Source organism: Lepus europaeus, chromosome 2 (assembly GCF_033115175.1).
Source record: "Lepus europaeus isolate LE1 chromosome 2, mLepTim1.pri, whole genome shotgun sequence".
NCBI classification, from domain to species: Eukaryota; Metazoa; Chordata; class Mammalia; order Lagomorpha; family Leporidae; genus Lepus; species Lepus europaeus.
The window spans coordinates 95,971,609-95,996,554 of record NC_084828.1 but is presented as its reverse complement, the minus strand read 5'-3'; the positions used below and the strand labels follow the sequence as shown (position 1 = coordinate 95,996,554).

Sequence of the window (24,946 nt, the reverse complement as noted above, 5' to 3'; positions counted from 1 at the left end):
CAGTGAGGTCGCATCACTGAACACATACAGAGTACAGCAACATGGAGACATCTGGAAGGAAACTGAGAGCCAAGGTGTCCTTCGCAGGAGTGTATGTGACCAGGTGGGCTCGTCCTGAGGCCCAGAGGGGCTGTATCAGGGAAGGACCAGCCGGGGGCGCTCCAGGGAGAACCCAGGCACTGTGGAGTATTCTAGAGTGGACAGTAGATGAGGACGTGTCTGGCTCCACCTCCTATCCTGATTACTTCCGAGATCACAGGAGCTCTACACTTTGGTGGAATGGAATACAGATTTCCAGGTCCCAGAGATGAACTTTAGTCCTTTGTCCAAATTTCTCTTCCAGCTCTTCTTTATCCTACTCACCTCCCTGCGCTGGAGACTGACTGAGCGTGTTCCTCAGTAGCATGCTGACCTTTTAGAAGAAATATATGTGCTTCTCCTAGCATTACTGAGGATCAAGTGGTGATGACAAAGTACACAGGACAGCACTTTGCAACTCTAAATGCTATAGCTAAATATTGGTTAAAAATGAAAATAAAAATAACTGAAATCTGTTGGTTGCTTTCCCTATTTCCCTATTGCAAGCACAGTTGATTGGCATGTCAGGTACACAGTAATCCTCGCAAGAACCCTAGGAGAAAGAAATTGTTAGCATGGAGTGGTAGGACGAGGCTGGGATTTGAACCTGCCTGACTCTACACCCTTTCTGTGTGCTATGGGAGCAAAGGCTCCTCTATAATTCTGTGCCTCTGCCCCGCCCCCAGCTGGGGGCTTGTGTTGAGTTGTGTCTCAGTGGTGCTAAGGAGTTGTGCCTGCTCTCCAGGAATCATACTGGCGACGTGGGTCTCATCAGCTGCAGTTGTTGCTGAGACGGGTCCGGAAGCCAGGCAGCTTGATTCTCCTCCCTTGTTCCAACCTCTGTTTCCGAGGAAATTAGGCCCTGCAGCTTGCAGGATGGGTGAGCTGGCTACAGCACCTTTCCTCCCACTGATGGCCAGAACTCATCTAAAAGCATGACAGCTTCAAAACTCTAAAGGTTCCTGGAAGACACCTCAAGCCTAGCTCTCTGTTTCTTGCAGTCATGTTTCGTCTCTACGATTCGGATGAGAATGGTCTCCTGGACCAAGCGGTAAGCTCTCACTCCAGATATCCCTCCGTGCACTGAAAAAGGCTGGGGGAGGGAGGAGCAGTTTCATCTTTGTGGGGACAGGAATGTCTCGGTAAGGACTGCAGGAGTCTGAGTAGAACCCTTCCCCTCCTGTTTCCAAAGAGCCATCCTTGCAGAAGGCGAACAGCACCTCACCTTTGCATCCAAAAAGCCCTGCATCGTGAAATCTCAGGATGGGGAGATGCTTTAGTATCTTGTCTAGTTTAACTTCTCCCCTCCCCCTGCAATTTCCTGCCAGAGCCCAGGGACCAAGCAGGGAGAGGGGAGCGGCAACAAGACCAGGGCAAGAAGGCCAGAGGTGCAGAGGTTACTGCTGGGGTGCTGGGCATCACCCCTGACTTCCTCTCTTACCCCAAGGCACCAGCCAAGGCATTTTCTCTGTCTTCATGATCCCGTCCCTCTGCACCTGGGAAAGCCTGGTACTCACACCCACCCCTTCAGGAAGAGGCAGAGGTAGGTCAGGGATCACCGCATTGCGGAGTGAGAAGGATGGAAAAGGAGAAAGGCAGAGAGAGAAGAAGGCAAATGGAGTCACGTGGGCTCTGTGGTCCTGACTGGCAACACCAGGGACAGGGCTCTGTTAATAGGAAGGTTCTGAGGTTGAGGTACTTGGGGGCTGTGTCAGAACAGAGGGAGGGAGGGAAGGGGGGAGGGGTGCAAGGAAGGGAAGAAGGAAGCGGGGAGGAACAATTCCCTTTGAGCACCTGAATCCTCCCAATCCCCTGGAAGACCCAGGGTGCCTTTATGGGATCCCTCCAGCCACACTGCAGCGCTGCAGATTGGGACGCTTGAGGGAAATGAGAATCACAGACTCAAGCATTTGGTGAACACATGTTTCCTGAGTTGTCCATCACATGTCAGGCACTATTCCAAGCACCAAGAATACATCAGTGTAGCCAACTGACAAAATCCCATGCCCTTATGAAGCTTTCATTCTAGTCCAAGCATAGAGACTAACCAGCATCGTAAACTGTGTGTTAGGTAGAGATATATGCTTGAAAGGAGAGAAAGGATGTGTTGGAAGGCATTGTAGCTCTAGTTAGGGTAGCCAAGGCAAGCCTCCCAAAGAGGAGGCATCTGGACAGAGACTTCGAGAGCCCAAGAGAGTGGGTCATGGGAGACTTAGGAGAAAAGCCTACAGAGGGAACAGCAAGTACAAGGGTCTTGAGGGGTGACAGATGTTAGAAGATTCATTGAGGGGCCAGAGGAACGGGAGCAGAATGAATGAGCAGTGAGGAAGTACGAGCATGCAAGGTCAGAGAAGTTATGGGGTGGAAAGAGGAGGGAGTCTGAGAGGCAGTTCCAGCCTCATGGGTGATTGAAATGTTTATCTTTTTTTCACCCTGGAGAAATGAAAAGAACAGTGAAGGTTTTGAGCAGAGTAATGGCAAGATTATGTATCAACAGATCTCTCTAGCTACTGTGCTGGGCATAGGCTGTAGGGATGAAGCCAGGAGACCAGCTAGCAGACTACTGTAATAATCAGGACATAAAGTGAGGTCACCTTGCACTAGGTACCAGCATTGTAGGTGGAACAAAATGGTTAAATTCCAGATATGTTCTTAAGGCAACTCGGTGCCTGGAGCAACTCTCTTACTGGATTCAGTTTCCCACCCACAATACCTGACAGATGAACTCTTAGCCTCTTCATAGACAATCCCAATGCTGAGAAGATCAGCCCCACCGTAACACAGCCATTCCACTGATAGTGATGACTGTGAGACAGGGCCTCCTCTCTCTACAAAAGCCACCTCTGTCTGCCAGGGCAGTCAGCTTTCACACAGACCTGCTTCCACTCTTGCCTCCTTCTCCCAGAAAGGAGGTTGAAGCAGGCAAACTCTCAAGTCCTCTGCTCCCTCCAATCCTCTGGCTTCCTTCTACTATCAGAACAAGTGAAATGCCTACTCTACACAGCAGGCCTGCAGGTATTTGTGCGTGCCATCATACCTTCTGTAAAATTCTCTGCAAGCTAAAATTGCCCAGTTTTTTAGCCCATTTTTCATAGACTTAGAGGTCCGTCCTGGACAAGCTCTGGTTTGTTGTCAGTATTATTCTTAAGATATGATGGAACAGAACCCATCCACTGTGACCTTTTTCAGTATCCAGATGTGGTCTGAGCAGGTGTAGACAGTGGGGAACCAGTTCTTCCTGAAGTCTGCCCGCTCTCCTGTTTACACAGCCCATCACTGAGCCTTATTCTCAGCTCCTGGATCACATTTTATCATTGAATCATGGGCCCAACTAGACCCACAAGCTCATTCCCATTAGAACTTCTGCCAAGCCCTGTCCCCACTTTTCTACCCACTTTCTTGCCGTCTTCTACTGCTTCATCCTGTAGTTCTGCAATAAATTATTTTGTAATTTAAATGAAATACAAATTTTTAAGTCTCTGTTTGATTTTAGCTTATTTTGACCCAGCACTCTCTCGGGTGGAGATAAAACTTTTTTAAGAGCTATTTGTTTGTTTATTAACTTATTTATTTATTTTTTCTTTTTTTTCTTTTTTTTATTTTTTATTTTTGACAGGCAGAGTGGACAGTGAGAGAGAGAGAGAAAGGTCTTCCTTTTGCCGTTGGTTCACCCTCCAATGGCCGCCGCGGTAGCGCGCTGCGGCCGGCACACCGCGCTGATCCGATGGCAGGAGCCAGGTGCTTCTCCTGGTCTCACATGCGGGTGCAGGGCCCAAGCACTTGGGCCATCCTCCACTGCACTCCCTGGCCACAGCAGAGAGCTGGCCTGGAAGAGGGGCAACCGGGACAGGATCGGTGCCCCGACCGGGACTAGAACCCGGTGTGCTGGCGCCACAAGGCGGAGGATTAGCCTAGTGAGCCGCGGCGCTGCCCTGTTTATTAACTTATTTATTTAAAAGTCAGAGCTAGAGAGAGAGAGAGAAAGAAAGAGAGAAAAAGAGAGATCTTCCATCTGCTGGTTCACTTCCCAAATGGCTGCAACAGCCAAGGCTGGGCCATAGCTCAGCTTTTATGAAGACCCTCCTGAGAGGGCTGTCTTGTGAGGCATGACCCAGATACCTCACATAGGTCACAGAATCCCAAGGACTTGAGCTGTGATACCTGTTGCCTTCCAGAGTGCAATTAGCAGGAAACTGGATTGGAAAAAGCCAGGAGCCAGTAGCTTCTTCCAGGTCTCCCACGCAGGTGCAGGGGCCCAAGCACACAGGACATCTTTCACTGCTTGCCCAGGCACATTATCCGGAAGCTGGATTGGAAGTGGAGCAGCTGGAACTTGAACCAGCACCCACATGGGATGCCAGTGCTACAAACAGTAGCTTAACCTGCTGCACCACAATGCTGGCTCCAAGACAAAACTTTCCAGTCAATAGGGAGACTACACGTCCCCCCTAAGCAATCTTAACATGAACATCTTAGGTAGTGCCCAACAGATGCTAACATTGGCACCAAATACCTCCTTAGTTCGATGTGTTTTAACCCTGTGACTCCCAGGGCTGTGAACTCATTAGCTCCCAGCAACTCTGAGGTTTTGAATGGAACCTGGTCTTGTTACCAAAAGAATGATCATCAGCCAAACATATCCAGATGGAGTCCAGGCTCCTGGCTGAACTATGGTACAAAGGAAACAAAGGAGATGTCAAAAGGACTCTAAATCATAGCACTGGAGATAGGGCCATCCAAGGGAAGCTGATCTCTGGAGAATGTGGGGAGGGAATAGGTAGGTCCCGAATTGCTAAAGCTATGAGGATGAGGAGAGATAAGAAGGAGGAAGAGAGTCCTGCCTTGGTTTGTAGGCCGTTGTGGGAGTTGTGATCACAACACAGGAGAAAAGAGGAGTGCATTCTATGTTTTTCAAATCAAAGAACAAAAATAGGGGAATGAAGATGAGGCAGATAATGAAGATGAGGCCAGATGGGGCCAGGAGGAGGTCAGTGCCTGGTAAGGTCTCCCCACGCCTTTGGCTTATCCATGGTCCAGGCCTCTTGTGAGCCTCTACTGACCACTGAGTTCTGCAGTCAAGGAACAAATGGTTAGCTCTTCATGAAATACCCATGAATTGCACCTGCTTCTTATGCTCTGCCCTACCTGTCTTCCCAGGGGTTTGATTTTGAGTTGTGCTCTTGAGAACACATCTTTGATTATGGACCTTTGATATTCTCTTCCCTTGCTGTTTCCTAGGAGATGGATTGCATTGTCAACCAAATGCTACATATTGCTCAGTACCTGGAATGGGATCCTACAGAGCTAAGACCTGTGAGTATCTGTAAGAATGGGGTGACTCCACAGTGAGTTTCCAAGAGGAGACTTGGATGCATGCTGACTGTGCAGGTGCTCCCAGACACTTTCCTGTAGGCAGCTTCTTTGGAGTCCTACACCCTGACCTCCCATTTCTCTGATAAGAAAATTGTAAGGCAGCAGAAAAAAAAGTGTGGACATCTGAAGCACTAATTCTCCTAACCTTTCCAGAGCAAAAATTTTATCACAGGAACTCATAGATCAAAGCATTTAGAGGTAGGAAGAATTTTAGACATTTTCTCAATCACCAGATAGTATTATTAATAATAGTAATGACTTTTGTAGGCGCCTATGCATCAGGTATTATATTAGGGGATTTTTACAGGTTGAATAGCCCTTACTTGAAATCCTTAGAATCAGAAGTATCTCATATTTTGGATTTTTTCAGATTTTGAAATGTTTTCATAGGCTTTACTGTTCAGGCATCTTTAATCTGAAAATCCTAAATCTGAAAAAACAAATTTTGTGAGCATATCCCATTGGCACTCAAAAAAATTTCAGGTTTTGTAGTATCTCTGATTTCAAACTTTTGGATCAGTAATACTCAACCTGCATACATTTTCTCCCATCCTTAACCACAGGGTTGCAATATTGTCTCCATTTTTACAGGTAAACAAATCAGAGGGTTCAGGTAACTACCCAAAACCTCGCAGTCAGGTCAGGACAGGGCTGGACCTGCAGCCCTGTTCTCTTCACCTCCAGCTTACTCCGCCACTTATCCCCATGAATGAGAAGGGGAGAAATGGGTAAAGCACAAACCAGACAACACAGGACCAAAGAGAAGCAGGGGTCAGGAGGGAGGTTGAAGAGTGGACGATGAAAATGGACAAGTGTTGATCTTTGGATCCCGCAGATATTGAAGGAGATGTTGCAAGGGATGGACTACGACCAGGACGGCTTTGTGTCTCTGCAGGAATGGGTCCATGGAGGGATGACCACCATCCCACTGCTCGTCCTTCTGGGGATGGATGACTCCGTAAGTCACTAAGTGGGACTTCAAAGATCTCTTCATCTGGGAACATGGGGCTCTGTGTTAACATCTACACATCGTGGCTTCAGCCAGACTTCCCAACAGACACGCCTTGCATGCAGAGCCAGCCCAGGACTCCTCTCTGTTCTCATCCCTTTTCATTCCTGAAATATATTCGTTCCTTCAGTAGACATTTACTCAATTATTACCAAGTTAAGAATACTTTTCTGTACACTGTCATGGGACACAGATGCAGTATTTGCCCACAAAAAAAGCTTATGTTCAACCAAGCAAATGGCAAAAAAACTTCATGAAAGAATTCCACCTTTTCCACAGTTAGGTTTTAAAACATCAAGAGGGCCAGCACTGTGGCTCACTAGGTTAATCCTCCACCTGCAGCACCGGCACCCTGGGTTCTAGTCCTGGTTGGGGCACCAGATTCTGCCCGGTTGCTCCTCTTCCAGTCCAGCTCTCTGCTGTGGCCCAGGAAGGCAGTGGAGGATGGCCCAAGTGTTTGGGCCCTGCACCCACATGGGAGACCAGGAGGAAGCACCTGGCTCCTGGCTTCAGATCGGCGCAGCATCAGCCCTAGCAGCCATTTAGGGGGTGAACCAATGAAAGGAAGACATTTCTCTCTGTCTCTCTCTCTCTCACTGTCTAACTCTGCCTGTCAAAAAATTAATTAATTAATTAATTAAATTTTAAAAAAAATCAAAAGAGAATCTGGGAAGGAGGGAGAGAGGGAGAGGAAAACATGCTGATTTGTTTGAGGAAGAGCTTTTATGAGCCGTATTTACCCATCAAAACAAGCAGAATGGGTCGATTTTTTGAAATTTATTTATTTATTTTATTATTTGAAAGGCAGAAATAGAGAGTGGTATCTCTCATCTACTGGTAGACTCCCCAGTTGCCTACAACAGCCAGATACAGGCCAGGCTAAAGCCAGGAGCCCAAACTCCATTTGTGTCTTGCACAAGGTTGGCAGGATCCCAAGTACTTGGGCTATCATCTGCAGCTTCCCACGGTGTGCACTAGCAGGAAGCTGGAATCAGCATGGGAACCAGAACTGAAATGCAGGCATTCCAGTATGGGATACAGGCATCCCAAAGAGTGACTTAACCGGCCCTGAGTAGATAACAAGCACAAAGAGAAGACAAGATTTGTACCCATTTCCAAAGATTTTGAACTTTCTACCATCCCACACATGAGATTGAGACCTGCCAGAAGAAACCTCAGAGGGTGTTTGCCCTGTCCCTAGAGAATGCATGAGATTCTGATCTGTTCCTAAGAACACCGAGGAGGGCCTTAATCTGCCTCTTGAGGATTGCTATGACTTGGCTGGTAAGAGAGTTTGTGACTGGGAGAACAGCTTGGTCAGAAACCCAAACGAAAGAAAATCCGGGTTTGTTAAGGAAATCTCTGTTGGATCAGAGTAGGGAGTAAACTAAAGGCTTAGTGAGAAATCCTGGTTATAGATGCCTATGGCTCACCCAGTTACGGCTTTTTTTGCATTTTTACCAAGAAAACTAACTACATGCATGAGGTAGGGAAGATCAGAACCAGTAGAAGTGCAGATAGAGACATGAAGCATTCACCAGGACCGTGTACAGGTTCTGTGACACCTCTTAGCAATTACTGAAATACCACGGAAAGGTGCAGGACAAGAACTGCTATGGGTTTGCCTCTGGCTGACGGTCACGGCCCTACATTCCCCATCTGTTGGTTACAAAGTTCAGGACCTAGAGACCGGCCGTCATCTCAAAGCACGTGCAGCTCTTTCCAAGTGCTGAGTACAAGTCAAAGAACCAGGACCTGCACCACCCCCTTCTTATGCTTTAGAACCTTGGGAGGTGCTCCCTGCTCGGTCCTCTGCCTCCTACAGACTGAGGCCAGCAGGGAAAGGGACTTTCCCCAGGACACACACCAGACTAGTGCCGGAGGCCGTCCGCCGTTCCTGTGTCATCAAACCCCGCATTCAGGGAGCCCCTGCAGAGTAGGCGTATGTACAGGAGCCCGCAAGAGCCAGGACCTGCAGCTGCTCAGACAGGAAAGGTGTGCTGTGTGCTGCCCCTGCTCGCGTTTACATCAGAGCGAAAGTGCCTCTGGGGTGCTATTCCAGACACCAGGTTTTCTCTCATTTGGGGAATTGCAGGGACATTTTCATCACAACAAGCCAACTTCTGTTTTCTGTTCTATTTTGGAGCCATTGAGTTTCAAATTGCCACCAACTCGGCATGGAAAGGTCCACGGCTTTCTGGCTATTGAAGGAAGAGCCCAGCTGTGTCTTCAACATTTTCCCCCAAATACCAAGTCAGTCCTGTAAGAAGCTATAATTTACAGCAGGAAAGTAGCAAACAAAAAGCAAATGTACGTGTAATTGTTCTTAATCAAAACTTATTTATTTGAGAGAGACAGACAAACAGCTGGTGCCCATCCCCTGGTTCACTGACCAAATGCCTACAGTGGCCGGGTGGGGCCAGCATGGAGCCTGGAGCCAGAAGCCGGGAACTCTATCTGTGTTCTCCCAATTTCTTGAACAATAATCACTGCTTCAAGGGCCTACACTGGCAGAAAACTGGACCCAGGAGCTGGAACCAAGAATGGAATGCAGGCACAGGTGTCTTAACCACTAGGCTACATGCCCACTCCACATTGGTTTTAAAATATGTATTAAACTAGATTTTAACATTTAGTATTTGGGGTTTTGGAAAAGACCTTATCAATATCTTAAAAGTCTTGTTGCTTGTTTAGCTTTTTGCAGACCTGCATATGATCAATGAAAAGTCTAGGCATTGCTGAGTGGGATTTGTTAGGCAAACCACCTGCCCTGGCCTATGCAAGGATGATTATCTGCCTGTTCTGCAGCCTCCATTGTGTAAAAATGAAGTGGCCACATGATGGCGCTATAATCCAAGCAGAAATGTTACCTGATCCCAAGTCATGTTACATTTGCTTCTTGTAGCTGTAAAGATAGCAGCTGAGAAAGGGAGAATCAGCTAACAGATGTAGCAAGGGAATGTATTTTCAGAAAAAATGACAGTCCTTTGGGCCACATGAAGAAGCTGGGTGTGCTGAAGAGAACTGTAACTGTCCCCTCTGTCCATAAAAGAAACCTCTGGTTTGAGATCGAGGTAGTAGGGGAGATGGACGGGGCCTGACCTTAGTTGGAAGCCTGCAAGGGGCCCCAGTTTGACTACAGGCTCAGTCGCTGACTGCCTGTGTGGTCTGGAGCTGGTTATGGAACTTATGTGAGTTTTGCTGTCATTTCTAGAAGAGAACTAGATCTACCTCCTTACACAGAAATAAACACTCTTTGCTTATTCTTTAAATTTACAGCGTGTCAGACACTGGACTAGGAAGCAGACTAACAGGCACTGGAAAATCCCTGGAGGCAGATATTTGTCAAGTGAACGAATGACTCCGTCTTCTCATGAGTTGTTATCAATTTGTGCATCTATTAGAGACCTTTAAATAGAACAGTTCTGTAATACCCAGGGCTTGGGTGAGCAGGATTTTGAGGAAGTGAGAAGATCAGAGCCTAACCAGCCCAGAGAAGGAAACCAACATTTGGGCAAGGATGTGGGCTCCTCTAGGGACCGATAGGAAGTCTGGGCCCAGGAGCAAGTGTGGCTGAGGTGAGCAATGCAAAGGCCTGAGAGTGTACAAGAAAGGTCGAGGGAAATCACATTCATGGGAGGAGCTGTTCCTGATGCCGCAGCCTGCCCTGGGCCACGCTCCCCGGTGCTGGCAGGTGGGGGACTGTCTGAGGCTTGGTTTATCTTGTGCGTGAAGATGAGCTCACTTCTGAGCCATGTCGGAGGAACTGGCTTAACCTTCCCTCTGCCTGCATCTCTTTTCTGTTATCAGTGTACAGAAACTTGGTGAGAGAAGTACCCTGTTTGTACTAAACTAGTTTTTCCTGACTATGGTGTTAGAACGTTCTCATTGGGGAAAATATGGAAGAAAGTAGAAATTAGGGAATAAAATAAATCTGTAGGGCAGACAACTGTAGCCAACCTCTGTTAGCAGGTTCATGAAGTTTCTTCTCATCAAAGATCTTACCATATAAAACTGAGATCATAATTTATCAAGTCTGCATTCTGCCTTTTTTCACCAACCATTATATCATGAGCACATTCTCATGCTGTTAGATATTCAAATAAATGTCTTTGTGATGCCACTTAAAATTAAGTCATATGGAGGCCCCACAATTAACCTTCTGGTGATCTGAAGACCTTGGGAATAGTTCCAATTTATCATGATTTTAAATAATGCTGGATTAAACATCTCACAAAACACAAAAATGCTGCTATGTCTTTTAAAAATTATTTTTAGGAAGGAGTCCAAGAAGGGAAATTGGTATGTCAAAGGCTGCAAACATTTAAGAGCCTTAAATATATTAGGTAGATAGGTAAATAGTTATGACAGATGAGCTAGATATAGACAGAGATAGACGATAGATTAGACAGATTATACACAGAGATGGTCAGACAGGTAGCAGATAGGTGATGGAGACAGATATGATACATAGATAGATAGATAGATGATAGGAGCCAGTGTTGTGACACAGCCGGTCAGGCCACTGCCTGTGATGAGTGCCCGTTCAAGTACTGGCTGCTCCACTTCTGATCCAGCTCTCTTCTAATGCACCTGGGAAAGCAGAGTGCCCAAGTGCTTGGGCCTGTGGCACCCATGTGGGTGATTTGAATGGAGTTCCAGGCTACTGGCTTCAGTCTGACCCAGCCCTGGCCATTGGGACCATTTGAGGAGTAAACCAGCAAATGGAAGATCTATTTTTCTCTCTGTGTCTCTCCATCTGTCTCTGCAACTCTGCCTTTCAAATAAATAAATAAATCTTTTAAAATATAGATGAAATTCACTAGATAGATGATGATATAGATGATAGCTAGGTATATCGATAGATAACCAAATTATTGTTTTGACTTACACTTTGGCCAGCAAGATAAGAGAGGGTTTATTTAATGCCCCATACCCTTCAACACATACTCCCATACAGGTGTCCCTCGGTTTTAATATTTGCTAATTTTAGAAAGCATACACAAATAACTCTGTTTTGATTTGTATTTAGAACAGTATTTGCCCTCCAAATCTGAGAAGAGAGTGGTATTTAGAAAACAAGAGACCGGCCGGCGCCGCAGCTCACTAGGCTAATCCTCCGCCTTGCGGCGCCGGCACACCGGGTTCTAGTCCTGGTCGGGGCACCGATCCTGTCCCGGTTGCCCCTCTTCCAGGCCAGCTCTCTGCTGTGGCCAGGGAGTGCAGTGGAGGATGGCCCAAGTGCTTGGGCCCTGCACCCGCATGGGAGACCAAGAGAAGCACCTGGCTCCTGCCATCGGATCAGCGCGGTGCGCTGGCCGCAGCGCACCTACCGCGGTGGCCATTGGAGGGTGAACCAACGGCAAACGGAAGACCTTTCTCTCTGTCTCTCTCTCACTGTCCCCTCTGCCTGTCAAAAAAAAAAAAAAAAAAAAGAAAAAGAAAACAAGAGACCATGCCCAAGGTAGCCCCTGGCTCCCTCCACTGGGGTCCACCAGCTCAGGCTCTCACCTCCTTGTCACCCCGCAGGGCTCCAAAGGGGACGGCAGGCATGCCTGGACCATGAAGCATTTCAAGAAGCCAACCTACTGCAACTTCTGCCACATGATGCTCGTGGGCGTTCGGAAGCAAGGCCTCTGCTGCATCTGTGAGTCGGCTTCTCCCAGGGACCCTTGTCCCCAGGTGCCACGTCGCTATGCCTATGGTGGAGCCATTTCAAGGACAGTCTAGGGATCTAGCTTTGTGGCTTAAGGGACCCACATTGTTCCAACAGCAGGCAATAAAGAAAAGTCTCTAGGAGCTGTTTTGTCAAGTGGATGAGTCTCGTTCTGCTGGTGGAGTCCTGTAATGGATCACCAACTCCCTAGGAAAAAAAGTGTTAAAATTCACACATCCCGAGAAAGCACTTCCTACTAATTTCACTTGGATTTTCTTTCTTTTTTTTTTTTTTTCTTCTCTGTTCTTTTTTTTTTTTTTTAAACTTTTATTTAATGAATATAAATTTCCAAAGTATAGCTTATGGGTTACAATGGCTTCCCCCCTCCCATAACTTCCCTCCCGCCCGCAACCCTCCCCTTTCCCGCTCCCTTTCCCCTTCCATTCATGTAAAGATTCATTTTCAATTCTCTTTGTATACAGAAGATCAGTTTAGTATATATTTCACTTGGATTTTCTAATCGGTGTTTACTTTGGGTATGTCCAGAGGAACATGTTATAGTTTTAAATAATAAGCAACATATTGTATATTCTGCCAATGCAATGGGAAGTAGCACTATACATGGATTGCACTTTCTAGTCTATCTCACAAAGGCAGAGGGGAAGGGTGAAACTAACCACAAATGACAGGGAGGAGAAAAAGGAGAGAGGGAGAGTGCAGCAAGCACCCAATCCCAGAGACCCCAGCCTTTCGACCCACTCCCCGCCATCCCCGACAGACCACACTGGCATTGGCGTGGCAAGCAAGAGGATGCCCGCAGTCCCCTGGCGTGGGAAGTGCCTTTCTGGGGCTTTCCTGCCGCCGTCACTGCTCCTAGAGGAGAGCAATGGGGTGGGGCGTGCAGGAGCAGAACTGGGAGACGACAAGGCCTCCCTTCTCAACTGGAGATTCTTCTGCATCTCCATCGCCACCCTCCCTCCCCCCCCCCCCAGGCTCAGACCTTGGCTGAGGTGGGAGCGGGGCTGGACCTGTCCTAGTGAGTGGGTCACTCACCAGCACCTTCCTCACTGTGTTTCTTTTCAGACTGTAAATACACTGTCCACGAACGCTGTGTCTCCAAAAACATTCCTGCGTGTGTCAAAACGTACTCAAAAACCAAAAAGGGAGGCGAGGTTGGTGACACCGCCTGCCTTGTTCTACTGCATGTCGCGTCCCCGGCAACATGTCCATCAGCACGGATGCCCGGGCAGGAAGGGGCTTTGGGAGCTTCTCTAGTCACGTCTCTGCCTTGAGGACGATTCTTAAAGCATGCCGTCCAGCCAGCCAGCCAGCCAGCCAGCCTCTCCCTGGTGCCCACCACATCCCAGCACTGTGCTAGGGGGTTCAGAGGTTGTACAAGATGGCCCCCAGCCCGCTGGAGAATGCTTAGTGTAGAGGGAGACACGGACATTTAAGGAAAGCGCAAAGCTGTGAGAGGGGTGCTCTAACAGGACCACACGGCAAAACACAGTGGAGGCACCAAGGAAACACCAGGGCAAGGTTCATAAAGGAGGTGACGCTTGAGTTGTGCCTGGAACCCAAATCAGGACAGCTTCAAGGGCATTGTGGAAGAAGACAAGGGCCTCGGGGCAGAGCAGCCTCAGGTGCAAAGGTGTGGAGAACCGCCTTGCTCCGGAACCCAGACTTGGTTTAGTGTAGCAGAGGCACAGGCTGTTTAAGGGGAGGCTGCAGGAGGTTGTGCTCAGAAAGTGGAGAAGCCTTCTTGGAGAAGGCCTTGTGAGGCCAGCTCAGAAGTCAGAGAGGAGCTTCCTGTGCAGCCCAGGGCTACTGAAGACCTCCAAGTACCTGAAGAGACAACTGAGTGGACTGATTAAGTTAGCGGCCTGGAGAGAGGGGTGGGAGAGATGGGGGGTGGGGGGAGCTCTTCCTACAGGTGAAGCTGAAGGTGGAGATTTTACTGCAGGCCTGACCTGGGTGGGGTCTGCACTCAGCTGTCATACCATGGTCACAGCTGTGTGTGCAGAGTCCCCTGGGCTGTGCCAGTCATTCAGTATCTTGACTGCCATACTAAAGTAGAGATGAAAAGAGAATTTGAGAGGGGATTTGGAGGCACCTCCAGCTGGACTCAGAAGATGGGGGAGAGGTCAAGGATGGCTCCTATGCTTCTGACTTGGCCCTAGGGTGGTACCACTGCCTGGGTCTGGGAACAGACTCCTTTAAATTAGCAGGGGAGGAACTGCAAGAGATTTCTTGAGGAGTCTGAGCCAGGGCATGGTTGGTGGGTGGGCCTGGCACCCAGCCTCCCCACAGAAGGCCTCCTGAGAGCAGGGTGCCTCGGAGGACTTGTGTGTATGCCCCTTGGTCACTGCATGGCCGCTCCTCCTTCTGCCCCACCCCCATCCACATTCTCTTCCATGTCCATGCCGTCCACAGGACACTGCTGTGCCTCCTGGGCTCAGGGTGTAGACCTGTGCCCTGGCCACCTGCCACACAGAAGACAGTGAGGCCACTGAGGGGCCTGCAGTTTACATTCACAGCCTTCGGAGTCTTCAGGGGCAACCCAGGAGCCCAGGGAGGATGGAGAAGGCAGTGTGGTGTTGGGGAGACAACCTTGGACTTGGAGCCAGAAGACAAGGCCATGAGTCCCTGCCTGGCCACTCACCAGAGTTGGGCCTGTCACTTAACCTCTCTGGAGCTGACTCAATTGTTTGTCCTTTGCAAAAATGGAGATAATAGTGCTCAGAGGAAATTCACTGTGACCATGTAGAAGATAGATTGATTGACCAACTGAGCCCTTTAGCCAGCTCAGGAGTACGTGGCAGAAGGTGAGAAGCTACAAACAAATGTGACATGTCTTCTGGAGCAATAATTTTAGCAAAAACATTCTGAGGGAGGCATTACGCAACTCAGTTGCTAAGCAATTTAAAGCACTTATTTCATACAAACAGGGGTAATACCATGCAAATATTGTGTGCATCTTCAGTGGTGTGGAGGATGTGCCCCACCCCACTCCCCGGAATCTACAGCCGCTTCCTCTTGCTCTTCCGGGTACCTTGGTGGACATTTTTGGGAAGTCCCATAGGTTCTCGGGGAGAGAGAATGGAGAGCTCAGGGCTCCCAGACAGTGATGTTCTGGGTCAGATGCTGTCACTCTGGCTGCATACATGCACCCGCATCCCAAGTCCCTAGCCTGCCCTGGCAGCATTGCCAAGCCAGGGAAAGATGCAAGCAACTGTCTGGGAAACAGGTGTGACAGGCATTGGAGGACCCTCGTGGATTTCTTTGGGCTTCTTGTCTAATTTCCTTCTAGAAGGCTCCATAACCTAGGCTGCGCCTTACCACACCCTGGAGCGCTTGGAAACACACTCCTGGCAGGCCCTGCCCCTGAGACTGATTTAGTTGGAGTGTGGGCCAGGCAGCAGGGCTTCTGGAAGCCCCACACGTGGTTCTGAGCAGCGAAGGTGGAGGAGGGGAAGGAAGTTTCCCAGCAGTGGGCACCGACAAAGAGCCAGGACTGTGCCAGGGGCGCCCTTCTGTGCTGGCTCAGCTTATCCTCCTGCCAACCTCAGAGGTGAGGCTCATGGTGCCAGTTTCCACACAAGAGGACTCAGAGAGATCCGGGAGCTGGCCGCAGGTGTGAAGCGCGGGATCGGTGACTCGGGCCACATTAGTCCGCGACCCAACCCTTCCTCGGTTCCTTTACACCACACTGCCTTCCAGAGGAGGGCGCGCACAAACACAGCGCCGCATTCTGCAAGACAGACAGGCAGACGGCCAGACGAGACGCCAGCCAGGGTGAATGGGATGTTCAAAATGTGGGCAAAGAGGCTTTTTAATCTCCCTTGGTTAGTAAACGGTGGCCAGGCAGGAAGGACCCCCACCCCACCCCGCCTGACATCGTGCCACTAGGCGAAGCCACTCAGCGTCCAATAAGCACCTATTGAGCAGAAAATAGTCCCTCGAGCCTCCCCGCCAGACGCCTCTCCTCCAGCCCAGGGCCGGGGCCGCGGTTCTGCTGCTCTCCCTGGCACCTTCCCCTTCCCTCCCGCAGGTGATGCAGCACGCGTGGGTGGAAGGGAACTCCTCCGTCAAGTGTGACCGGTGCCACAAAAGTATCAAGTGCTACCAGAGTGTCACCGCGCGGCACTGCGTGTGGTGCCGGATGACGGTGGGTTGGCGCCCAGGGCACCCTGCTTCTTGTCAGTGTGGTTCTTTGTTTTTGGTGGGGTTTTTTTTTTGTTTTGTTTTTGTTTTTGTTTTTGTTTTTTTTCTCAAGCTGCGACCCAGAGCAGTGAAAATCCTACCAGAGGATGAGCAGGGCCGGGGGGGTGAGGGCCCCCATCCATGCCCTCTGTCGAGCAGTGCTGAGCAAACCCCCAAGAGAGGATGCAACCCTAGGACCAGAGAGTGGGGACTGCCGAAGAAGACACCAACCAGTCCACGCACCACCTGCCCAGGCCACTGGGAACTGCAGGCCAGACTGTGACCTTCCGCCACCTGGGTGTCCTTAGATCTAGTGGCACTTCAGGGGGAGAGGAATTGGATGCTAGGACACCTGCTCCTCAAAGCTCCTGTCGCCAAAGCACATTCCTTATAGCAGTCCCACCTGCAGCGCCAGACCTGCCCGCCAACGAAAACTCGGTGTCAGGTCTTGTCCACACCCAATTATTAGCATCAAAGAGGTTTCTCCAAACCAGACTGCAGAACTCTCAAAATGCCAAGGTTGAGTGACAGGGTGCACTGCCCGCCTCCCATGAGCTTGTTCAAAGCCTTGGGGAGCAAATACCCAGCAGGACCTCTGGAATCCCACCCGTCCCCGGGGGTGGTGCCAAGCTGAGGGGCCAGAGGCCTGCCTGGGATGGTTTTGCGCCAGCAGGCATGGGCAGCTCCTGGTCTCTGTCCCGTGTGCACTGCCGATGTGGCACCCAACCCCCCACCCCCACACACACACACGAACAGCAATCCGGCCAAAGCCAGCGTCTGTCAGAGTTTGGGCCAGTGCCTCCCCGGCAAAGCGCCGAACCCGGTACCTGATGTCGCCTCCGTCACTTCCGCTCACTCTCGTCTTCCTGTTTCCACCCCCAGTTTCACCGGAAGTGTGAGTTAGCCACGGTGTGTGACGGCGGGGAACTCCGAGACCACATTTTGCTGCCCACCTCCATATGCCCCGTCACGCGGGTAAGTGCTCCTGCCCGGCCGGAGCTCACAGCCCTCAGAGGGCTTCCCCGGCCCCGGCTGCTGGCCACCTCAGACGCCCCAGAATGGCCCAGCCAGGCAAGCACGTTGGTCCTCAGCTCGCAGTGCAGGCAGAGCCCTGACCCGAGGAACGCAGCCACTGCCTGCACGTGGCAAGGCCTCCCCACGCCTGCCAGTCTCCTGTGTCTCCCTCAGCCTGCAGAGCTCCCCCGCGGGCGTCTCAGCCCCAGCCGGAAATGAATGTGGCAACATTTCACTCCCTTAGCCCTGCCTTTAACTTTCCTGGTCTCCTGTGTTGAAGATTCCTCTTTCAAAACAAGCACCAACACTAAAGCTTTCTCCTCTTCCGGTCTTAAAATGCTGCCAACTCCCTTTGAGCCCTCACAACCTCACCCTTGACCTGGCTATCTCATTCCTTCTCATTCAAAACCTGGGAAAAGCATCCCTTTGGAAAACCATTTGGCTGTAGCTGCTAGGTTAAAAAGAGAGAACCCACAGCCAGCAATTCCCGTCCTGTGGGTCTACCTCAAAAGTTTGAGCATTTATTCCACCGGGAGGCCCTGACAAGAGTGCTTATAGTGGCTTTTTTATTTATTCATTTATATATATATATATTTTTGAGAGACAGATCCCATTACTCCCGAAATGCCCACGACACACCAGGGCAGCCAGGAGCCAGGAACTCAATCCACGTCTCCCATATGGCTATCAGAGGTCCATCTACCTGAACCCCATCACTGCTGCCTCCCAAGGTCTGCATTAGCAAGAAACCCAAATTAGGAGCACTGTCAGGATTCAAACCCAGGTGCTCTGATATGGGATGCAGGCATCCCAAATGATGCCTTAACCATTTGGCCAAATTCCCACCCCAGCAGCGTTTTCATAACATTCAAATACTATAAACAAGCTAAAAGGCCACGAAGAATGGAACAGATAAATAAATTGAGACGTACAAGGGGACTTCAAAAAATCCATGGAAAAAAGAACTAAAAGATGTTTTAGGGCAAAAAAAAAAAAAGTAATCTCTGCCTAGTCATTTCATAATGTGCATGTTTCATGGCCTTCCTGGAGGTTCATCTTACAGGCACATGGTGTTATTGTAATGGAATATTGCATTACCAGGAAAAATAAAACTGTTTAGATGAAAAAATGTGGAACAGTCAAAGACAAAAAATTGATCAAAAGAAGCTAGACTCAAAGACAGATGTGCCCTATAAATCCATTTTTACAAAATTCAAAAGCCAGGCAAAACCAAAATAATCAGGAGTCACACCAAGGTTATGCCTCAAGAGGCAGTAGTTACCAGGGCATATCTACATGCAAACTTCATCAAATTGTGCGATTTGGGTTTGAGCATTTTTCTGCATATGAGATAAGCCTTAATACAATAAACAGTAAGCACTGAGAACACAAACGTGGGGCCAGCATTGTAGCTGAGTGAGTTAAGCCACCACCTGCAATGCCAGCATTCCATATCAGAGCCTTGATTGGAGTCCCGGATGCACTGCTTCCTCTCCAGCTCCCTACGAATGTGCCTGGGAAAGCAACCCAAGTACATGGGTCCCTGTCACCTATGTGGAAGAATGGAGTTCCTGGATCCTGGCTTCAGCCTGACCCAAGTCTGGCTGTTCCAGCCATTTGGGGAGTGGATGGAAGATCTGTCTCTCTCTCTCTCCAACCCCATCTCTCCTTCCCTTTCTGTCACCATGCCTTTCAAATAAATAAAATCTTTTTAAAAATACAAGTTTCTTAACATCACATGCTTAGAAGCGAAGAGGAGCCAAGTTCTAAGATGATTTTCTTCTGATCATTTTCATTTTTTTTTTTTCACTTACCTCTTGTCTTTGCTGTCTCCTCACAGGACAGGCAAGCCGGCAAGTGTGACAGCAGCGTGCCTGCCAAGGGTGAACTTGTAACCCAGGTACCTTGCAAGTGCTGGGTCCCTTGCTTGTTCTGAGTTGGCCCAAGGCTGTGGTGGGAAGGACGGGCTCTGGGTTCTCGAGAAATGTGTCTCAATGTTTGCCTTCTCACCTGACCACTTCTGTCACACAGGAGGACACTTTATTTCCGGCCTCTGGAGTTACCTTTGACCGCCACACTGTACGCCAGTGGTGAGAAGGGAGGTTGGCTGGTCCCATTGCTGGTCTAATTGGCTTTATCACCTTTATAGAAACAAGTTCCATAGAACTTCAATATACGAACCTCCTAGTGTGGCCTGAAAACAGACAGTGGGTGGACTGCCAAGCTGTCTCTCGAACATGATGTGTGTCAAAACGAAGCTAAACAGACCCGAAAGTTCTTCTCACTCTTTAAATATGTATTGAAGAACTTGTTTTTTTTTTTTTTTTTTAATTGGAGTTCACCAATGAACATCTTTGCTCTGTGCCTTCCACAAAGTTCCCGGGAATGCAAGGCAGGGGCCTTGGGGTGCAGTGTCAGGCGGTAGATACAAAGGGTGCTAGCAAAGGAAGAGTAAGCAGGACCCCTCCCCTTCACCTGCAACTCTGGGTTTCCTTGTTGGAAAAGAAATCCAGGAATCCCCACACTGCGCGGCTCAACTCCCACAGGCACTGTGGTTCCATGAGAACATGCAGATCCGTGTGTTTAGAAAATTAAGCTTCATATGTGAGAAAGTTCTGGACACCTAGGACAGCAAGGCAGGTGGAACACATACACGTGTGCACACGCACACACGCACGCACACACACACACTGCGATGTGGGTGTCCAGGTGTTGGCAGCAAGCATCCATGTGGTCACCTTGCATCTGTTCCAGCCGGGCAGTGCCTGCGCTGTGAAATACTTTGAATATCGCCTCCCCACCCCCCCGGAGGTAACTGATCACTTCCCAGGCTCAGACAGTTTCTAGAGGCCTCACAGTTCTCCAGGGGGCAGATGAGAGAATTCTTAAGAAGCACCAAGAACGCTGCCAGCCTTTTCAAGCCACATAGCGAGCGCTGTGTTTGCTGGCTGTTCCTGGCCGGGTCTGAAAAAGCAGGCCTGAGAGCTGTCGAGTGTGGAACAACACTGCATCTCTGCCACAGAGCCACGGGCACTCTTCCGAGTACCACGGGGCCCTTGCTTGGGAAGAGCGCTGTACACTGCTCCCTCCTCAAATCCCGGACCCTGGGTCCGATGCATTTAAAATCCGTGTTGATGTCTTGAGCCTTAGAAAGTAAGCCACAAATGCACTTAAACACCAAGGAACCTCCAGAAGCTCTCGCACTTGCAAGGACACGCGTTTTAGCAGCAGAGTTCACAGAGGCGGTGGCTCTTAAGTTGGGCCATGAGGAGATGAAGTGTTTTCAAAGGTGGCAGAGAGGAAAGGGTGCGTTTGGTGCCTCTGGAGCAGGAGCAGAACCCAGTGTGGGTAGGCACTGCTGCGAGACAGCGCTCAGCAGAGGGGAGACGGCAGGGCTGGGTCGGAACTGCAGCCAAGGGTGCGGCTCAGGACCCGAAGGAGGCGAGACCGACTTCAGTTTAAGGGACTTGGATTTCATCCTCGGGGCACAGTTATCAGTAAGGGTGTTTGAGCAGGAGTGGCGTGGTTGACATGCTGCCCTGCCTTTGGGGCAGCACGCAAGACTTCCCCCAGGAGGGAAAGGCCTGAGCAGTTGGACACTGTGATGGCTGCAGATGAAGGGGCACTCCAGGGAAGAGGCGGCAAGTCAGAGTCTTCTTCGGCGTGCCGTGGTGAGCAGTAGCATCTTAGGGAACTAGGAGAGAGGAGCAGTTTTATGGGGAGAGAAGATGGGTCAGGCTTGGGGCTCATTCAGTTTGTGGCTGGTGGGACATCCAGCAAAGGCACCGCCCCCCCCACACACCCACACACCCCAGGATAGTAGGAAATGTGGAATCAGGGATCAGGAGGAAAACTGGGCTGGGGGCTGCAGACTGGGAAGGCGCGGGGCGGAGCTGAGGGCTCAGTCCGTGAGCGCTGCTTTCTGTACATGTTTGACCAGACAGCCACGCCTACTCGGTGTGTCCCTCACAAACTTTAATCTTGTGCTGTGGGCACGGTGCCACACCATTGTTGGATGACTTGAAGCTACAGTGCCATTGCCCCATCTCCCATCCAACTTCAAACCTTCATCCCCATCCACACCACATCAAGGCCATGCCAGCTGGAGACACTTGAGGCTTAGGCCCTCGGAAAACTCAGCCAGTGGACGAGGACCCACCTCCCCGACTGCCTCTCCTCCATGCCTGGGCCTGCTCTCCCCCCCACACCTGTCTCCATCTCCACCACCCCACCTCCTCGCCTCCCCACTTCTCCGCAGCTGCCTTCACATCAGCTGTCATGCCACCCCTCCCCGCTGGACAAAGCAGAGCTAATTTCTTTTTCTTTTACCCTTTAAGTATAAGATCATCCCCACTCCAGGAACCCACCCCCTGCTGGTCTTGGTGAACCCCAAGAGTGGAGGGAGACAAGGAGAAAGGTATGTGCTCTTCTTTGTCTAAGCGGGGAGGCTTAGGCAGCTTGACCGGGGCCCTCTCCCCACCTCCATCTCAGCAGAATGGCTCAGATCTAGAACCACCTCCTTCCACTTTGTGACCTGACCCATGTGGCCTGATACCCCTGTGCTCCAGTTTTCCTCCTCTACAGCACAGAGGTTGTAACTTCCCCTCTGGTGCACTTATTTCGAGGATTAGAATAGATAGAATAGATAGATAGAATAGATCACATGAGATGCCTGAGATCCGACCAATTTCTGAGGTCCCTGTTCCTTCCCACTTCTCTGAATCTGAGAAACAGAGAGAAAGCTCCCATTCACCAGGTCACTCCCCAAAGGCCTGCAACAGCCAGGCTGAAGCCAGGAGCCCAGACTCAATCCAGATCACCCATGTGGGTAGCAGGAACGCAATCATTTGTGCTATCACCTGCTGCCTCTGGGGGGGGTGGGGTGGGGGTGGGGGACATTAGCAGGAAGCTGGAGTCAGGAGCCAGAGTTGGGAATCAGGCCCAGGGACTCGGATACAGGATGCTGGTGTCTCAAGTGACGTCTTAACCACTGCACTGAATGCCCAGCCCTCCGAGGGGTTTCTTCATTAAAGAGGTGTGGCAGACTCCCCTGATTAGGCCCTCAGGCCCCCACCCCCCCACCCCCCCTTGCTGAAGGAAACCGCCGAGCAGAGTTGGGGGAGAGAGGGAGGCCAGCAGGAGCAGCTTCTGTCTCAGGCCTGTTCAGTTCTGGGGTCCCGAGCAGATGGCACAGCGGTTTGAAAGCCAGGTTAAAAAAACAACAGTAGAAGTAAAGCAAGAACTATGGGGACCCCCCAGCCCAGCCCAAGGACAGGACACCCCTCTCCAACTAATATGATCAGTCTCCAGCTGGAGCCTTGAAACCAAGCCTGAATAAGGTCTCTGTCTATTAACCCTCCCTTGCCCCAACCTTAGCTCCTGCATCTCCTGTTTAAACAAAATATTTTTTATTAGTTATTTGAAAGGGGGTGGGGGAGAGATTCCATCCAGTAGTTCTTGGTCAGGGCCAAGCCAAGCTGAAGCAGGAATCTGGAATTCAGTCCAGTCTCCCACATGGTGGTAGGAACCTAAGTACCAAACCACCACTGCCCACCTCCCAGTGTGCACATTAGCCAAAGCTGGAGTTGGGAGCTGAGCCAGCACTCAGACCAGGCCCTGTGACTTGGGATGCAGGCATCCCAAGCTGAAACGGAACTGCTGGTCCCAGGACGGCAGGGGCCTCTCCTCTTACGGCACACAAACAGAATGCCCAAGCCTCCATGAGGCACAGCTTTAGACTGGAAGTTCTGATCGCTGGATCTCCTGCCCTGTCCTCTTGCAAGGGGTAGCGCCAGCTCCAGGGGCTGGGCGGTAGGATGGCCCTGAGCCAGGAGCTAAGGATGCACACTGTGCTGTGCCCGCGCGGCTGAGCTGCGGGGGTCTGGGTGCAGGGCTCCCCTCTCAGCTTCCGCGTGGCCGATCGGGTCCAGACGTGTTTGCCCTGATGTGACAGCTCACAATGACAGTTTTTCTCCATCTCTCTCTCCCTTTCCTTTTCCCCACAGAATTCTCCGGAAATTCCATTATCTGCTCAACCCCAAGCAAGTCTTCAACCTGGACAGCGGGGGGCCCACTCCAGGGTACGGACACCATCTTTAGCCCTTCGTCTCCTTTGGAGGCCCCCTTGCGGGTCCGGCCCCTTCACTCCCTTGCTCTTCTGTCTCTCACATCCCACCCTCACTCCAGCTGGAGCCCTCAGGACCACCCTTGGGTGCACCCTGAGAAGTGGCCCAGAGCAGGGTGTTGATTGTGTAAGAGGGGGAACACGTAGCTCCCATGGGGACTGGGGAGTTACACCCACTTATTGGCAAGGCTGCCTTAGCTCAGGCTCCGGGCGCCCTCGGTGAGGGACTTGGAGCCCTGCCGTGTGCTCTGCTGGGGGACGAGAGGTGCATTTTACGATTAAGAAGAAACCACCTATTCTTTTTTCTGGGTCATCCGATTTGAGGCCCTTCTCCTGCCACTGCCTATTGGCTATTTCCCTGCTCCTGGGCTGAGGGTTGGAAGGAGGGAGAGGAGAGGAAGCAGCCCCTTCGCAGAGGTCAGGTTGGTCCCCTTCACCTCCGGGCCTCTTGGCCTGTGCACTGGCGCCACCTGCTGGCCGCTCTCTGAGCCAGGGCTCTGCACCCGCAGCCCTGGGCTTTCCAAGCCCTGGGCCTCTTGGCCCAATCTCCTCTCCCGGATTTTTTTTTTTTTTAACATGTATTTATTTATTTGAAAGGCAGAGTTACAGAGAGGCAGAGGCAGAGAGAGAGAGAGAGAGAAAGGTCTTCCATCTGCTGGTTCACTTCCCGGATGGCCACAATGACTAGAGCTGCCGATCCGAAGCCAGGAGCCAGGAGCTTCTTCCAGGTCTCCCACATGAGTGCAGGGGCCTAAGGACTTGGGCCATCTTCCACTGCTTTCCCAGGCCACAGCAGAGAGCTGGACAGGAAGTGGAACAGCTGGGACTTGAACCAGCGTCCATATGGAATGACTGCACTGCAAGCAGTGGCTTTACCTACTATGCCACAGTGTAGGCCCCCCTTCCCCAGTTTTCTACTGGGCTCAGCCAGACCCATCAGCCTGGCAGGAGGAGGGGCTGTAGGAAGAAAATGGCTGACACCAAGCGACTGTTTATGGCAGTGACTATACCAGACTTGTTTAAAAACAAAAAGTGCACCTGCCATGGTTTACCTGTAAAACCATTCAAACTGAGCTTACCCAGAGTCTAAGGTTGTAGGCAGTAGCATCAGATTGCCAGTGACCACCGTGGATCTCAGCCTGCTTGAACAACGGCCCACAAATGCCCTCACCAGCCCCTCTGTCCTAGAGCGTTTCAATTCTCAAACCCCATCCTCCAGCTTAGCCCCATCTAGCCTTGATGGTTTTTAGCCTGGACAGCCCCTTCCTGGGCTGCCATTCGTGTCAGTCTGGCTGAGGGGACCCCCAGAGCAGAGTTCAGCCAGAGGAGGTGCAGGGAGGCCATCACCAGGGACTCAGAAGGCCCAGGGGTCTTCCCGGAGCACCGGGGGGGTGGGGGGCAGACAGGAAGTGATGGCCTTCAGCGTGCCCAGGCCTGCTGAGTTGCCCAGGGAACACGTTTGTTCCAAAGCAGAGGTTCTTCATCTGTT

General features: G+C 50.7%; 1 protein-coding gene across 10 annotated transcripts in view; it reads left to right on the top strand.

Moving 5' to 3' along the window:
- Nucleotides 1-24,946, top strand: part of DGKG (diacylglycerol kinase gamma) — a 214,507-nt gene that overhangs the window by 84,252 nt on the left and 105,309 nt on the right. For 5 of the 10 annotated variants that reach the window (XM_062211092.1, XM_062211135.1, XM_062211107.1 and 2 more), the window contains 11 exons: nt 1,080-1,129; nt 5,317-5,391; nt 6,287-6,409; nt 11,990-12,107; nt 13,200-13,288; nt 16,168-16,284; nt 17,202-17,294; nt 19,174-19,233; nt 19,365-19,412; nt 21,671-21,750; nt 23,339-23,413. In XM_062211092.1, coding sequence (XP_062067076.1) covers nt 1,080-1,129; nt 5,317-5,391; nt 6,287-6,409; nt 11,990-12,107; nt 13,200-13,288; nt 16,168-16,284; nt 17,202-17,294; nt 19,174-19,233; nt 19,365-19,412; nt 21,671-21,750; nt 23,339-23,413 — 928 coding nt within the window. The remainder of the gene's footprint in view (nt 1-1,079; nt 1,130-5,316; nt 5,392-6,286; nt 6,410-11,989; nt 12,108-13,199; nt 13,289-16,167; nt 16,285-17,201; nt 17,295-19,173; nt 19,234-19,364; nt 19,413-21,670; nt 21,751-23,338; nt 23,414-24,946) is intronic. The other 5 variants (XM_062211125.1, XM_062211101.1, XM_062211144.1 and 2 more) reach the window with 3 other exon arrangements.